General features: G+C 42.5%; 1 protein-coding gene across 6 annotated transcripts in view; it reads right to left on the minus strand.

Moving 5' to 3' along the window:
• The window catches only part of LOC126195760 (Golgi reassembly-stacking protein 2), a 59,948-nt gene that overhangs the window by 20,003 nt on the left and 22,142 nt on the right, over positions 1–17,803 (minus strand). For 5 of the 6 annotated variants that reach the window (XM_049934407.1, XM_049934422.1, XM_049934399.1 and 2 more), the window contains exons 4-5: positions 13,342–13,545; positions 542–759 (exon numbers count right to left, since the gene is read on the minus strand). In XM_049934407.1, the coding sequence (XP_049790364.1) occupies positions 542–759; positions 13,342–13,545 (422 nt within the window). The remainder of the gene's footprint in view (positions 1–541; positions 760–13,341; positions 13,546–17,803) is intronic. The other variant, XM_049934430.1, reaches the window with a different exon arrangement.

The raw sequence follows: 17,803 nt of genomic DNA on the forward strand, positions 1-17,803 counted from the left end.
TATTAAATTGCAACAGCAGTGATGTATCACCAAACATCTTTCTTTATTTCATTAGTATTTTAAACAATCTACAAGAGCATCTATAGTGTGCCAATAATATTACAGTAGAAAGTAATGGATACAAGAGTAAATTTGAACGAGACTACCAGTACATGGTTCAATCATGTTCATAAATTTGGAAGCAAGTGAGTTTAACTATAAACTTGGTCACATCAATAATTTTCTTTCGTGATTGAATATTTTTAGACAAATGTGTGGAAGGGCATCCAACAAAGTGATGTCCAGGTTGAAGCCTCACCTCCAAAGACCCCACAATCATGATGATATTAATGAAATGTGTGAATAACACAATCTCTCTCTCTCTCTCTCTCTCTCTCTCTCTCTCTCTGTGTGTGTGTGTGTGTGTGTGTGTGTGTGTGTGTGTGTGTGTGTGTGTGTGTGCGCGCGCGCATGAGAGAGAGAGAGAGAGAGAGAGAGAGAGAGAGAGAGAGAGAGAGTACTGTTAGGCCTGTATTATGGAACTACATAACATGTTACAAACCTTCCTTGCCCTCCCCACTGAGAATTTGGGGTTATGGTGACTTCTCGGCACGAGTCCTCTGCTGTGTTGTACACATAAAGTTTCAGAGGACGGCCTTCGTGTGCTTCTATAAGTGTAAACAGGTCTTCTGTTTCATGTAGTACTGAATCTGCTCCAATGATATAGTCAGTGAATGGCCTTAATCCAGCAATTTCTGCTGGTGACTGTGGGTTAACTTCCTGTAAAAGTTAATATGAAATCATTTATTAATATTCACATTATATAACCAATACTTCAAAAATTTCTTAAATTGGTAGAGTAATTGAAAACTGATTCTTGGAGAAAATTGAAAATGTTATTTTATTTGTCAAATATAAATGCAAACACTATGAAAACAAATAAATACACTCACACAAACACACAAATTAATTTGAGTTGAAATGACTGTCTAGTCTCCTCCTCCATCTTTCCATCTTCATACTTTGTTCCTCTCTCCACTCAGTTCAGATCATCTCTCTTCATCACACATTTCATCACTTCAATGATCTGTCTGTCTCTTGGTCCTCCTCTAAGTCTCTTGCTCCTATTGCACCTTAGGTATGCTGCTTAACTCTCATTCTTGTAACACGCTCATACCATCTTCATTTGGTCGTTTCTACGGTTGTTCCTATGTCTATCCATTCTAGTAGTACTATTATGCTTGTTTGAAATTTCATCTTGCACGCCTATATCCTGCTCACTTGCCTTTTTTTCATTACCGATGTTTCTGATGCACATGTATTGCTATTGTTGGTGTTGTGTGGTTTTCAGTCCGAAGACTCGCTTGATGCAGCTCTCCACGCTACTCTATTCTTTGCGAGCTTCTTCATCTCTGAATAACAACTGCAACCTACATCCTTCTGAATCTACTTATTGTGATCCTCTCTTGGTCTCTCTCTCTGATTTTTACCCATGACCCTTGCGTCCTCCAGTACTAAACTGATGATCCCTTGATGTATCAGAATACGTCCTGTCCCATCAACTGGTCCCTCCTTTTGGTCAAATGGTGACACATATTTACTGTCTCCCCAATTCTGTTCAGTATCTCCTAATTAGTTACGTGATCGATCCATATAATCTTCAATTTTCTTCTACAGCGCCACATTTCGACAGCTTCTATTCTCTCTCTAAGCTTAACTGTTTACCATCCATGTTTCACCTCCACACATGGCTACACTCCAGACAATACCTTCAGAAAGAGTTCCTCACACTTAAATCTGTATTCAGAGTTAACAAATTTCTCTTCTTCAGAAATGCTTCTTCGCCACTGCCAGTCTACATTTTATATCCTCTCTACTTCAGCCATCAGTTATTTTGTTGCCCAAATAGCGAAACTCCTCTACTACTTTAACCATCTTGTTTCCTATCTGATTCGCTTAGCATCACCTGATTTAATTTGACAACATTCCACTATCCTTGTTTTGCTTTTGCTGATCTTCAGCTTATATCCTCCTTCAAAGGCACTGTCCGTTCCATTCCACTGCTCTTCCAAGTCCTTTTCTGTTTCTGCCTTTATTTTGCCATTGATGCAGTCCCACATTTTGCTTATTCTACATACATTCGCATAGTGAACTGTGATGTACTGTACTTTTCTCTTCCCATCAGTTTTTCAATTGGAGCCAAAAATTTGGTATTTTGGGAAACTACTGTATAAGCAATTACATCATTCCACATTGATGCTCCATGATGTTAATTTTTACTAGACAATGATCTTGTATGTTCTGTAGAATATTATGCCTAAGTATATAGTCTGGGCCCATAAACAGTCAGCAGAGTAGTTTACAGACCGTATCTGACTGGGACAAAGAAATTTATTCTTTGGTTTTTGATTTGTTTTAGGGCACAAAAACAAATAAGGTCATATGTAGAACACAAAGATGAAAAAGTAGGTAAAAGCGACTACACGTTAAGCACAATCGACAGAAAGAAAAAGAGCTAAAAACAGTGACTTTCTCTTGTAGAAAGGGCCATAAAATGCACCACAGAGGCAATGGAGGTCCTGAACAAAAGATTAAATGTCCTTCACCATATTGTTACAACAGATAAAAAGTAAAATGTGGTCAAGAAGCTGAACGTCATTCGCTAAAACAGTCAATAACTCAGATGGCAAACATAAATTAGAATTTAGGTTGTCACAAAAAGGGCATTCTGCCAGGAAATAGCAGACCGTCAAATGTTGAGGGCAATGAGCACAAAGCGGTGGGGAACACCACTAAACAAATCGTGATGGCTAAAAAGACAAACTAGCTAAAATGATCTCATGGCGAGAGGTGGTCACCCACGCCGCTGGGAGAGGCTTAATAACCCAGAGCTTGTTCCCATGAAGGGAGAACCAGTGGTGATGCCAAAGTGACTCCACCTGTTAACAGATGGTAAGTTAGAGATCAACAGACGGAGTGTCAGAACTAGTGGGTTGAGGTACGAGGACTGCAGCCTTGGTAGCAGCGTCAGCAGCATCGTTTCCTGTCAGACCGATGTGACCAGGAACTCTAATAAACATCACACTAGCACAATTCAAGAGCGAGCAAGTGACAGCTTTCCTGAACCTGTTGCGCTAAGGGATGGGTGGTGTACATACAGTACACAGAAGCTTTGAAGGAGAGAGAGAATCGGAGGACGTCACAATTGAAAAGCCTGTGTCGCCGGATGTACTGCGTGGCCTGATACAGGGCAAAGAGCTCTCCAGTAAATACTGACCAGTGTTCCAGAAGTTGATACCAAAAAATGTCAGTACCAATGATGAAGGCACACCCAACACCACAGTCAGTTTGAGAGTGGTCAGTGTACACAAACATACTATCACGAAGTTCTGTGTGAAGGTCGTGAAACTGAAGGCCATAGAGTGAGGCTGGAGTAGTGTCCTTAGGAAGCGAATGAAGGCCAAGGTGAACATGGGCCGACGCACGAAGCCAAGGTGGTGAATGGTTTTGCACCCATCAGTAAAGTGACAGCTAGCATGAAGTTAAGCTGCCGGAGCAAGAGCTGAAAGAACTCCGGGAGGTAACAGAGAAGAGATCCGCATCCCATACTGCTGGTCAAAGGAGACATCGAAGGAGGAGGCATAGGAGGGGTGACCACAACCGAGCTAATGTAAAAGGCGCCACTGTCCAAACAGGTGCCACAATGGTGGATTTACTGAGATGACTTAACATCAACAGCCTTGCTGACGTATAAATGAAACATCAACAGTCTAGTTTCAAATGGACAACGGGTTGGTATAAATGGAGGAGAGTGGTCCAATCCACTCCCCAAGAACTACTGCTGAGGACACGTAGGACATTGTGGAACTGGATACAGCAGGTGGCGAGGTAACGTGGGAGGACCAAGAAAGTTTACTATCAAGCCTGATCCCCAGGAATTTTGTAATTTCAATAATAGAAAAGCAATATGCCCAAGATGTAAAGGAGGTAGACGAAAGCATTCTGTTACCAGAAATTCATACAAATGGTTTTGTCAGTCAAAAAGCCAAAGACATTGTCAATTTTCCATGACTAAAGATGATCAAGACAATACTGAGGATGCTGCTCAAGGAGGCAAGTACATGGAGAACTGCTATGAATGGCAAAGTCATCAGTGAAAAGGGAGCAGGAAATGCCCGGTGGGAGAGAGATCACAGTATGGTTACTGATGATAGCAAAGAGTACAATGCTCAGCACGGAACCCTAAGGCTCACTATTTTCCTGGATAAAGGTGTTCGACTAAGCAGAACCCACATGTACATTGAAAACTTGTTCTCTTGAAAATTCCTGAAGGAAATGGGGCAGGCGGCCTAGGAAGCTCTATGTGTAGAGAATACAGAGGATACCAGTCCTCCAGCAGGTGTCTTAGGCTTTCTCCAAATCAACAACCATTGCCACAATCTGGAAGTTCCACAGAAAACCAGTCATGACATGTATTTATATTAAATATGAAGAAATTCCTCTAGCTGTATTTAAGGTGTCGATTTTATTTTGGCAACTAGTTTCAACGTTGTAACGTCATCTTCAGGCCCATACATTTGTTGACGTCAACTGCATGCGGCTGATACTAGGAGTCAGTGGTGAGATACGGACGTGCTCCGTTAGAAGGTGGTTAGTTCACCTTGTGAACACAGCTAGCGAGAGAAATGGGGCAGTAGCTAGAAGGAAGGTGTTTGTCCTTACTGGGCTTAGGTATGGGTATGACAGTGGCTTCACACCAGCATCTGGGAATCGTGTCCTCTGTCCAGATGCGGTTGTACATATTATGCAGAAAGTGCTTGCCTGTAAGAGAAAGATGTTGCAACATCTGAATATGAACATCGTCTGGATCTGGGACAATCAGGATGAAGTGAGAGCATGATCTAGTTCCCCCATAGTAAAGGCAGCACTGTCTTAATAGAACTGTTAAATGAAATCAAGCTAGCTGTTTTGGAATCCTGAAGAACGTGACGAGACTGAGCATGCAACTATTTATAACCAATACAATTTACCATTGTAGGATGACAATTAAAAATGCGGAGAGCATGTCTCCGTACGTTAATTGCATCACGGCACATGTCAGTCTACCAAGGGACTGGGACACGGTACAGTGAGGATGAAGTGCGAGGAATCGAACATAACATCTGTAAGGTATTCTACCTGGTCAACACAACTGAGGAAATAATGACCGTTGAAAGTCACCATGAAGGAGTAAAGCCTCCAGTCAACCTTAGATGGCTGCCATTTGAATTTGTACACAGGTGGATTGGGAGTCAGCAAATGGATAGCACATGGGAAATGGTTGCTCGAGTATGTGTCAGAACGGACCACTCGAGACGATGGGTAAGCTGGACAGTGCAGAATGAGAGGTCCAAATGGGAATATGTGTGCATGGTGTCTGAAAGGAATGTTGGTGCTCCAGTGTTAAGGTAGATGAGATTGAGTTGACTGAGAAGGTCAGCCAAGAGGGCACCTCTCAGACAAGTTCTGGGAGAGCCCCAAAGGGGATGGTGCACATTGAAGGCACTGAACCGAAGTAAGGGGCGAGGTAGCTGCTCAATAAGCTGGAGGAAGTCGGCCCTGGTGACACCGAATGACACAGGGATGTAAACGGTATAAATAAAAAAGGTAAAGCGAGGAAGGAAAATGTGGACTGCAACAGCTTGCAGCATTTACAGACATTGTTTGACTATGAATGTCATCCTGGATGAGCAGCATGACTCCTCATGAGATGAAATGCCATCCTTGGGAGGAAAGTCAAAGCAAACTGGAAAGAAATGTGAGAGGTCAAAACAGTCATGAGGACGTAATTTTGTTTCCTGGAGGCAGAGAACAAGTGGATGATGCGATTCCAGGAGCAGCCATAATTCCTCCTTGTTGACATGGAAATGGAAGGAGGGAAAAAATGAAGGTGTGTCATCTCAACGGCTGCCAAGTGCTAGCCTTCCAAGACACTCTGCTACAGGGTGCAGAGGCTAGATGACCCTGCTCCATTACATCTACAGAGGCATTGGCATTCTGCCTCGGTTGGTCTGCGGAGACCAGGGCAGAAAAATGGTTGGTGCTGTGCACTGGCAACACGGAGGTCGAAGAGAATCGCAGTGTCAGCGAAGGAGAAGACCATTTGTCTTTGATTTCCTGGAGTCTTTGCGGTTGGCAGATGACGATTCAGATGTTTGTTGGTTGGAGGGACGTAAAAAGTCTTCGCAGGTGTATTGCTTCTATCCTTTTCAGCCTGCTCATAGGAAAGCAGGTGATTTTGCCACATGAGGTAAAATCTGGTGGCTTGTTAGACAGCTGGAGGAGGAGACAGGAATACTATTGTGGTGCTGGGCAATTTTATAACTGCAATGCTGAATTTGAGATCACATGTCTACGTGGCCATGTCCTTCATGAGGTGAAATGTAGCAAGAATGATACCGTAAGTTCCAGACTGTAAAACGCAGGGTTTCCGACTAGACAACAACTTGTGAGCGACAGGGTAAGGCACTTTTTCCTTCTCCTGGACAGCTCGCTCGTTGAGATACATGGGATGATCTTGGGAGGAAGCTACATCGTCACCACTGTAACTGATAAAGCAGGGAGAAGGAGATGGACAATCACCCTCATGAGCATCCCTACCACATATACACATTTGGACAGGTGTCGCCAGGACACTGAGTGCGGTTGTAATGATGACACTGATAGCAGCGTATTGGGTTTGGAATGTAAAGTCGGACTATGATAACTTCATACCTGCTTTGATCTTCAATGGAAGCACTGCAATATGAACGGTGAGAAAAAGAGTGCGTGTGGACACTAAGGATGCATCTACCTTTTTCATCATCACTGCAACGATGCCCTGATCAGAGAGGTATGTTTGGACTTTTGTCTCGGTCAGACCATTGAGCAGCCTAGTGTAAAAACACCACACGAGGAACTGAGCATTTGATGGGCCTCGAAATGAGCAGGATAGTCATGGAGGAGCTAAGCTGCAAGCAGTTGTTGTGCTCGAGAATCACAAGTACTGTATTTACTCGAATCTAAGCCGCACTTTTTTTCCGGTTTTTGTAATCCAAAAAACCACCTGCGGGTTAGAATCAAGTGCAAAGCAAGCAGAAGTTCTGAAAAATGTTGGTAGGTGCCACCACAACTAACTTCTGCTGTCGAATATATGTGGCGCTACACAGGCATGCTTTGTAGGCACAAAGATAAATACTGGCGCCAAAACCTCTGCGTCAGCAAAAAAAAAAAAAAAAAAAAAAAAAAAAAAAAAAAAAAAAAAAAAAAAAAAAAAAAAAGGGTGGAAGATGAGCTTTTTTTCTCCGCCCAGAGTTTTGACCACTGCATTTTCATACATTATCCAACGAAGTAAATACAAATTCCGTATTGTTCATCTTCGAATGTAGCAGAATTTCAATGTACTGGCAAGACTGTTTGGGATGTTTGTCAATGTGCCCAACTCTACGTTCTGAATTTTTTCCTACCTGTGAGAAGAGATGGTTGCTAATAGGAACCTGAAGAAATGTGAATCACATTCAGTATTCTCTGCACCATAAGAAAGAATACGAATATAAACATTTTGCCATGTATTCTTTCGTGTTTGCTGCTATCTCATTTAAATCCTGTCTGCCTAATAAACTACGAAACTATAGAGAGACAATAGCAAACGCGGAAGAATATACGTATCGTGTCATGTTTATATTCATATTATTCTTATGCCTATTAGTGATAGTCAGAAATGAAGCACGGCAACTGACTAGATTTTTAAATCTAAGACCAATTTCTGTGCAGAATTTGATGTACTAAAGAAGCGGCCGCAAAGATTTTCAAACGGAGAAAAATTTTTGCCTAACTCTCATTTAGAACATGTTCTATCATACGCAGTCTATTATTTGGTTCTTGTTGATCATTATCAAGGAAAGCAGCAGTGTAGGTAACAGCAAATAGCAATCTCTTGCCATTGCTTCGCTAATAAGACGATTCCTCTCTTTCTTTTTTTATTGTAAGCGGCGGTAGCGCGCACAAAAGCAAGCCGTGCCGTGAGCAGCGACAGGCAGTAAACATGCTCTATCAGAATGGGACAAACAAAGCATGACACAGTACAGTAATGCATTTTCAGCTTAGAGTGACGTAAACTCCTATAACAAAGAAAACAGCACTTATCAGATCAAAGCAAAATAAGCAATCGATTCAAACCAGACGAAGCACGTGAAAAAGGAAGGGTACCCGTATGAATATGGACGGAGCACCTGACGCATAGCAATGGCTACCTGGTAAAGCTCAACTGCTAAGCTTACGACTCTAACCAAACTACTGTAGCTGTATCGTCATTCATTCGACCTAAATTGTGTCTCGTATTACAATGGACCAACTTTGTTTCGATTTGGAGGTGCGGCCTAAAACTTTTCTCTCCCCTTGAATTTCGAGTCTCAAATTTCACGTGTGGCTTAGATTCAGGAAATTTTTTTTCCTTTATTTCGAGTCTCATTTTTCAGGTGCGGCTTAGAATCGAGTGCGGCTTAGATTCGAGTAAATACGGTAGTCTCCAAAAGGAAAGTGCCACTGTGTAAATGAGAGCACGATTTCACAGGACCTGCAACTGCATCAACACTTTTGTAAATAATAAACAGATTAACAATAGCCAAAGACTGACCATCCTCAGTATGAAGAACCGAGGTGCAGCTGGGAGGGTCTTTGATTCATTAGCCTCATTTTGCTTACGTTTAGTAGACGTAGATTGAGAAGTTGATGTTTGGCTCACTGGGAGAAAATCCCCATGACTTCCAGCATTTCCGATAGCATGCTCCTACCAATTGGGAGCCCACACTGGGGGAGGGGGGGGGGGGGGAGGGTACTCACCCACTTTAGGTGATTGTCTCAACTCACGTCACACCTCCTGAACACCTGACAGAGGAACAAATTGGCAATTTGGGAAGTTAAGAGCTCACGCAATCACCCCTCTCTGGGTCTGGCCTGTACCAGGGGGTATGTGCAAAAACTACCTATTGACACGTTACGCAGACACCTGTTACACATCAGATGCATGAATTGGCCTTCAGGAGTGTGCAAGGAGGAAGAAGAAAAAGAGGAACCTCAAACACTACAGTGGAGGGAGGGTAGGAGAAAGGGGATGAAGAAAGAAAAAAAAAAGAACAAAAAGAGTGGAGGAACCATTCTGATGTCATGCTATTGAAAATGCAACACATTCCCAAAAATAACCCAGGCACGTTCCCCCAAGTGAGGGGAAAAGAACAGCAAGAGGACAGACATGTAGCACAGAAGGAAAAAGATGCTGCAAAGGCTGGGGCCCCATGGTAGCCAAGCATGAACTCACCGAAGAGTGGTGAGCCTCCAGGGGGAAACAAATTTACTGCATACTCATTAACAGGTTGAAATTACCACGACCTCCTGTATGATACAATGCATGGAGTGAAGACATAGAGGGTCCATGGCTAGACCATAGCAATGCAAGAACGTACTTCAATAAGTAAAGTGTAGTTTCTAAATTTTCGCATTTTTAGTAATTTTTTACAAATTTTATCAATATTCTTGTTCCTTACTGCTATTTGGCACCCTGCAGTTCTCTAACTGCCATGGTGCATATCATAGCATTATTTTTCCTTCATTTTGTGGCAACAATTTTGAACTTTTAAACCTACAATCCCTTAGTTGACCCCCACCCCCCCCCCCAAAAAAAAGAGAACGTCTTATCTTGTGTCACTGACACTAAAGATGCTTGAAGACACATATTTCAGTTCTTCACCAGTAAGAACTATCATAGAAATGCACACACAGTTTCTTCACTAGTAAGAACTATCATAAAAATGCACACACAGTTTAAATTCTACACCACACACACACACACACACACACACACACACACAGACAGACAAAATAAAATTGATGAATATCAACATCTGAAACATGCCAAAGACCAAAGAAAGGATCAAGAGAGAATATGGTAAAATAATAATCATCCCATATCTCCTATTCCAGGTCTATCAAAGGCGTATGAAAACCAGTTGCCATCCAGATTCAAAATTTTATTGAAGAGTATGATATTAGTTTGAAATCTTATTAATAAGATTAGCACATCATTAGACAATAAGCATAAACTTAATTTCATCCATTGCTGTCAGTGTTGCTTTGGTGATTGTTACCTTTTAAAATAATAGTCCTAGGGGCTTGATCAGTCAAGTTTTTCCAATTTAGGTAAAACCTGTCCTGTTAAGATTACGTGAGTATAATTATGAAGTAGCACCTTATGCGTACAATTAATTGAAGACTGTAAAAAGTTCATGAAGTTCACCTTCTCTCCCATAAATAGGAGTAGAATTTTTGAAGGGAAAAATAAACTTGCTGAAACAATTGTTTATTACATGAGATATGTGGATGATACTATATCCCTTATCTGATGACCAAAGATGTACTTCAATTCACTCTATAATAAAGTAATGTCTTCTCTGAAAACTACCTTGAACCGATAGGAACCCCACTCACGATGGAAATATATTGGGTCTAATGGCAACAAAGAGACATGACTTCTTTGAGGATTCCGCATCAAAACTGGTATCAGTGATCATGACACAGTTGTGGCTACAACGATTACCAAAGTACAAAGGGTAACTATAACACACAGAAAGATTTATATGTGTAGTAAACTACATAACAAATAAGTAGTGTCACGTCTCACTGAGCAACTGGAAACTTTCAGCACAGGTCAGGAGCATGTATAGGAACTTTGGCTCAAGTTTAAAAGAAAAGAATAGCTGACCACACACTGGATACATATATACCCAGTAGAACAGTTCATAATGGCAGGGAACCTCCATAGTATACAGTCACTGTAAAGAAATTTCCACAGAAACAGAGATTACTGCATAACAGGTGAAAAATAAAGTGTAGGGGAGAGAGATGCTGAATGAAACACATTTGGCTGTCAAGGGAGCAATGTGTGATGCCTTCAATGACTACCATAGCCGGATACTGTCAAATGACATTTCACAAAATCCAAAGAAATTCTAGTTGTATGTAAAGGCTGTTCGTTGCACCAGAGTTAGTGTCCAGTCCCTAGCAGATGTGACAGGAACTGAAACTGAGGGTAGAAAAGTGAAAACTGAAATGCTCAACTCCATTTTCAAATGTTCCTTTACCAAGGTAAACCCATGAGAGTTGCCCCAATTTAATCCTCATACCACTGAAAAGATGAATTAAATAAGCATCCGTGTCAGTGGTTTTGAGAAACAGCTGAAATTATTACAACTGAACAAAGCTCCAGGTCCAGATGGAATCCCTGTCTGATTCTACACTGAATTTGGCGGCTGAGTTAGCCCCTCTTCTCACTATAATCCATCGTAGATCCCTCAAACAAATAATCATGCCCAATTCTTGGAACAAAGGCACAGATCACACCCGTCTACAAGAATGGTAGCAGAAGTGATCCACAAACTATCATCCAATATCCTTGACAATGATTTGTTGTAGAATCTTAGAACATATTGTGAGTTCAAACATAATTAACAGAATGACCTCTTCAATCCCAACCAGCATGGTTTTCAAAAACATCGATCATGGCAACCAGGTAGATGCAGTATTTCTTGATTTCTGAAAAGCATTTGACTCATTAGTGCACCTATGCTTATTGTCAAAAGTACGATCATATGGCGTATAATGTGAAATTTGTGGCTGGATTGAGGACTTTTCAATAGGGAGGACACAGCATCTTATCTTGGATGGTGAGTCATCGTCAGATGTAGAAGTAAGTAGCAAATAAAATAAAGGCCAACATTAGTTATAGAGATATGAATAAAGTTTCTGGAATCTTTTGTGACCTCACAAAAGGCTCTAACTTAGTAATCGTGCATTTCTTATCTACAAATGTAACAAGGGTAGTGTCCTATGTTGGCTTACTTCATATCAGTGCAATAGGAAATAAAGTGATTGTCTTTGCACATGCAAATTATTCTTCCACACTGAAGTCAGTAACACATGGTGTACCACAAGGATCTATTTTAGGACCTCCTACGTTTTTGTTCTACATTAATGACCTACCCATCAATGTAAGTGCCCCGAAAACTTTTGCAAATTTTACATCTGCAATGAGGACGACGAGTCACGAAATATCCCTGCCATCGTCATCAATACAATAAATCCTCAAGAAACATGGTTTCAGCTCAGTGAATTAATCCTGAATATACTAAAAAAATGATATGATGCAGTGCAGAGGAAAAAATAACACCAAATTAAAATAACTCTTAATAATCAAGACCTATAAGTGCACTGCGCAAAATATTTAGGATTAAATTCAGATAAGAATGTAAATTGGAATAAATAATGTTTAGTACGTAGTAAACAAATTATGTGACTTTGCATTTGCAAAACAAATATTAGATAGTTGTCTGATAAGGACACAAGAAAAATAGCATGTCACAGTTACTTCCAATCAGTTATAAGGTACAGTATTGCTTTTTGGGGTAATTGCTCATACTGAAATTTCAGAAAATAATCATTAGAAACTGTGTCCTGTAAATCCAATGAATTCGTATCACCTGTTAACTACACACCGGAAATTACAAATTCTTCCCTCCCTATAAACCTGTGACACTATTATCTTTTTACAAAACAATTTACAATTATTCGAGGAAAACCTTTCCTGATCACTCATACTATATGACAATGCTGATTTCATGCGCCCTGCTCATTGTTTAAACTTATATTCTCGTACTCCACAGCACATGGGGAAAAAGCTACATTATCCTCTACTTCAGCAATTCTACTACTCACTCGAAGATTTCATCAAGGATGAACAATATTTTGAGCAGGATGCAGTTTACAGATTTTTTCTTGTGTAAAGGTAGTTGTCTTTTCATAAAAAAGTTATAAAAATGTTTATAAATGGCTATGTCTTATTAACAGGATTTATGCATCAGTAAATTTGTATTACCCATTCTTGCAACATGTATCTTGTACTCTAATCAACTGATTAACATCTGTACCTTATAAGACAAATAAATCACAATTGCCAACTAAACCATGTATTGTAGCCTGGCGATGTAATCTACAACTCTGTATCTCCTACTTTTCCAAGATTCTCCTTCCTTGAAAGTTAGGTAACAAATTATTCATCAAAACGTGGCTCTTTAACAAATTCTACTGTGGCTACTCACTGACCATTGCTCTGTACTAAAGGATATTGTACTACAGCCACATATACTGAATGCAATAAATGGCAGACTACTCTTTATTCAGTGCTCAATAAATTGGTGTGTTTCCAACTGACAGCCTGGGTTCAAATTTTTCTGTTAATTTTAAAAAGCATATAATGATTACCAAAAGCAAGGAATTCTGATTACTTCTACTTACCAGCACATGCCACACATTTTCATTCGCTCCCTCAAAGGAGCAAAATCTTATACTGACACCAAGTAAACCCTGGCCTCCCCAAGTAGTACTTGGTTCAATAGATACCTCACGGACCGACTGTGTCTTACTACTGTATACTGTCATTTGTAGCTTCTGGCCTATACCTTGCTTTAGCAGTTCTTTCAGTGTGTCATTATCCTGATCCTGCAATACAAGAAAAACAGGGTAAAATTAATTATATTTCGTGTGTAAGTGTGTGCTGTTTCAGTAGTAAGTATAAATCATGTGTCTGTCCCTCCACTTCTGTGAAAACTACTTCCGTCACCACTACTTTGTGGTGGTGGTGGTGGTGGTGGTGGTGGTGGTGGTGGTGGTGGTGGTGGTGGTGGGGGGGGAGGAGGTTTATATGCACCCATATCAGGACCATAGAACAGAAAGAGAGGCATTAAAGGCAACTACATGTTAATCACAATCGGCAGAAAGAAAGGCAGTTAAAAACAGGGACTACTTCTTGTAGAAAGGGCCATAAAATACACCACAGAGGCAACAGAGGTCCTGAACTAAAGATCAAATGTCATTTGCCATATTGCTACAACGGATAAAAAGAAAAACTTGGTCGAGAACATGCGTGTCGCTCCCTAAAACAGCTTATAACTCAGACAGCAAAACATAAATTAGAACGTAAGTGGATACAAAAAGGGTATTCTGCCAGGAAATGGCGGACCGTCAAACACTGAGGGCAATGAGCACAAAGTGGTGGGGGAGCACCACTTAACAAATCACAAAGGCTAAAAAGGCAACGCCGTTACACAACCTAGCTAAAATGATCTCCTCACGGCGAGAGGTGGTCATCCATACTGCTGGGAGAGGCTTCATAACCCAGAGCTTGCTCCCATGAAGGGAGGACCAGTGGTAATGCCAAAGTGACACCACCTGCTGACAGACAGCACACAGAGGTCATTAGAGGGACTGTCAGAACCAGCAGGTTGGGGTACGAGGACTGCAGCCTTGGCAGTAGTGTCAGTGGCTGCATTTCCTGTCAAACCGACAACACCAGGTACCCACATGAACATCACACTAGCTCCATCAAGAGTGAGCAAGTGTCAGCTTTCCTGGACCCCTTGCACTAAGGGATGGATGGTGTACAGCACACAAAGGCTTTGAAGGGCACTGAGAGAATCGGAGTGGATGACGCAATTCAAAAGCCTGTGTCGCCAGATGCACTGCGTGGCCTGATACAGGGCAAAGAGCTCTCCTGTAAATACTGGCCAGTGTTCCGGAAGCTGATACCAAAAAATGTCAGTACCAATGATGAAGGCACACCCTACACCATGGTCAGTCCGAGAGCCACCAGTGTACACAAAGGTACTCTCGCAAAGTTCCGTGCGAAGGTCATGAAACTGAAGGGCATAGAGCAAGGCTGGAGTAGTGTCCTTAGAAAGTGAATGAAGGCCAAGGTGAACACGGGCCACCGCACGAAGCCAAGGTGGTGAACGGTTCACACCCATCAGGGAAGTTGCAGCTAGCATGAAGTTAAGCTGCCAGAGCAAGAGCCAAAAGTGAAGAGAAGAGAAGAGGGATGCACCCATACTGGTGACCAAAGGAGTCATTGAAGAAGGAGGCATACAATGGGTGACCGCCCATGGCAGACAAATGGCATGCATATCTGCTGAGGAGAAAGTCACAGTGGTAGAACAGCAGTAGTTTGGCAGCTTTTGCATACAGACTCTCAACCATGCTAGTGTAATAAGCGACACTGGCCAAACGGACGCCACGATGGAGGGTTGTGTTGAGACAGCGTACGAGAGACAGATGTGTCGATGTATAAATGAAACACCCATAGTCGAGTTTCAAATCAACAAGGGATCGGTACAAACGGAGGAGGGTCGTTTGATCTGCTCCCCAGAAAGTACCGCTGAGGACCTGTAGAACATTTAGTGACTGCACACATGGGCTGCCAGGTAAGACATATGGGAGGACCACGAAAGTTTCCTATCGAGCATGATGATGATGATGATGATGATGATGAGTTTGTGGGGCACTCAACTGCACAGTCATCAGCACCAGTACAAAATTCCAATTTTTTACACAGTTTATTTTCTTTTCACAATCCACTCTAGTCACTCTCACAAGTGGTGGTGATGATGACAACAGAAACACCCAGTCCCTGGGCAGTTGTACGTATTAAGCCGAAAGTGCTTGCCCGCTAGAGCAAGGTGCTGCAACGTCTGAATGTTAACACTTTCTGGCCCTGGGGCATAGGATTGGGATGAAGTGAGAGCATTATCTCATAGTAAAGGCAGCTTTGTAGCACTCACTATCCTTAGAAGAGAAGGGTATTGCCCAAGTCTCCTCTGCTTGTTTTCGATGGAGGAAGGCATTGTGATAATGGGAGGAGCTCGAAATCTCCACAAAATGGCGGTCCAAGATTTTGGAGATAGCAATAGGATCCACTATGACACCGTCAGCTACTGTCAGGTTGGAATTGCGGAATGGACCTTGGTACCAGAGAGCCATCTGAGGTTGGCCCACACAACAGAGGTGGAAGTGGAACTATTAAAAGAACTGTTAAATGAAATCCAGCTATCTGTTTTGCTATTCCGAAGAACGGGACGACACTGTTCATGCAACTATTTATAATGAATGCAGTTTGTCGTTGTAGGATGATGGTTAAAAATGCAGAGAGCACGTCTCTGCAGAAGAACTGTGTCGCAGCACGGTGTGGATGAAGTGGGAGGAATGGAATGGTCTGCGGTGATTGTAAGGTATTCGACTAGGTAATCACAACTGAGGAAATGATGTTTGTCAAAGGTTGCCAGGGAGGAATAGAGCCTACAGTCAGCCTTAGACAGCTCCCATCTGGGTTTGCACATAGGTGGGGTAGGAGTCAGTAAACGGATAGCACAAGGGAAATGGCCGTTCGAGTATGTGTTAGAAAGGACGGACCACCCGAGATGATGGGTAAGCTGGGCAGTGCAGAAGGGTAGTTCCAAATGGGAACAGGTGTGTGTGGAGTCTGAAAAAAATGTGGGTGCTCCTGTGTTAAGGCAGATGAGGTTGAGTTGATTGAGATGGTCAGCCAAGAGGGCACCTCTTGCACAGGTTCTCGCAGAACCCCAAAGAGGATGGTGTGCATTGAAGTCACTGAGCAGCAGAAAGCAGTGGAGCAGCTGCCCAATAAGCTGGAGGAAGTCTGTCCTGGTGACATCAAATGGCAGAGGAGTGCAAACGGTACAAAGCGAAAAAATCAAGTGAGGAAGAAATATGTGGATTGCAACAGCTTGGAGCCAGGTAGTCAGGCAGATGGGTTGACTATGATCATCATCATAAATAAGCAGCATGACTCCCCCATGAGATGGAATGCCATCCTTGCGAGGAGGGGGGGGGGGGGGGGGGGGTGTCAAAGCGGACTGAGAAGAAATTCGAAAGTTCAAAGCGATTGTAAGGACACAATTTTGTTTCCTGGAGGTAATGTACAAGGGGCTGCAGTGATTCTAACAGCAGTTGTAAGTCCTCCATGTTGGATCAAAGGCTGTGAATGTTCCACTGGAGGAGAGTCTTGATGGGGAAAAATGAAGGGGTGTCACCTCTGCAGCTGCAGAGTGCCAGTCTTTGACGATTCACTGCTATAGGGCACAGAGGCTGGAGGATTATGCTCCACGAGGTCTACAGAGGCATTGGCATTCTCCTTGAGTTGGTCTGCAGAGTCCGGTGCAGAAAAACAGTTGGTGGGGCGCACTGACGACACGGAGTTGGCTGCACGAGGGCAGCATACGGCGACACCGTCTAAGAGGATCTCCAAGTTGGTGAAGAAACAGAGTGTTTCCATTTGTTTGACTTCCTGGAGCCTTTCCTGTTGGCAGACGAAGACTCAGATGTTTGTTGGCTGGAGGGACATAGGAAGTCTTCATGGGAGTATTCCTTCTGTCCTTTCTGGCCTGCCGGTTGTGTAACAGGTGACTTTGCCCCATGACGTGGAAGTTTGGTGGCTTGTTGCACAGCTGGAAGAGAAGACGGGTATGGTACCATGACACTGGGCGATTTCACAACCACGGCAATAATTTCGAGGTCGCATGACTGCGTTGCCATGACCTTCACGGAGCAAGATGTAGCAAGAACAGTACTGTTGGTGTCAGATGGTTGAATGCAGGGTTTCCAACTAGCCAACAATTTGTGAGTGACCAGGTAAGGCACTTTTTCATTCCCCCAGATCTCCTGGACAGCCCACTCATCGAGATATATGAGAGAATCTCAGGAGGAGGCAGCATGGTCGCCAAAGCAGTTGATACTACAGGGAGAAGACGACGGACAATCACCCTTGTGAGCATCTCTACCACAGATTACACGTTTGGCTGGGTGTCGACAGAACTCTTAAGTGTCGTTGTAACAATGACATTACTAGCAGCGCACCGGGTTTGGAATGTACAGTCATACTGTGATAATTTCATAGCCTGCTTTGATC

The sequence above is a fragment of the Schistocerca nitens genome, chromosome 1 (assembly GCF_023898315.1).
Source record: "Schistocerca nitens isolate TAMUIC-IGC-003100 chromosome 1, iqSchNite1.1, whole genome shotgun sequence".
In the NCBI taxonomy this organism is placed as follows: Eukaryota; Metazoa; Arthropoda; class Insecta; order Orthoptera; family Acrididae; genus Schistocerca; species Schistocerca nitens.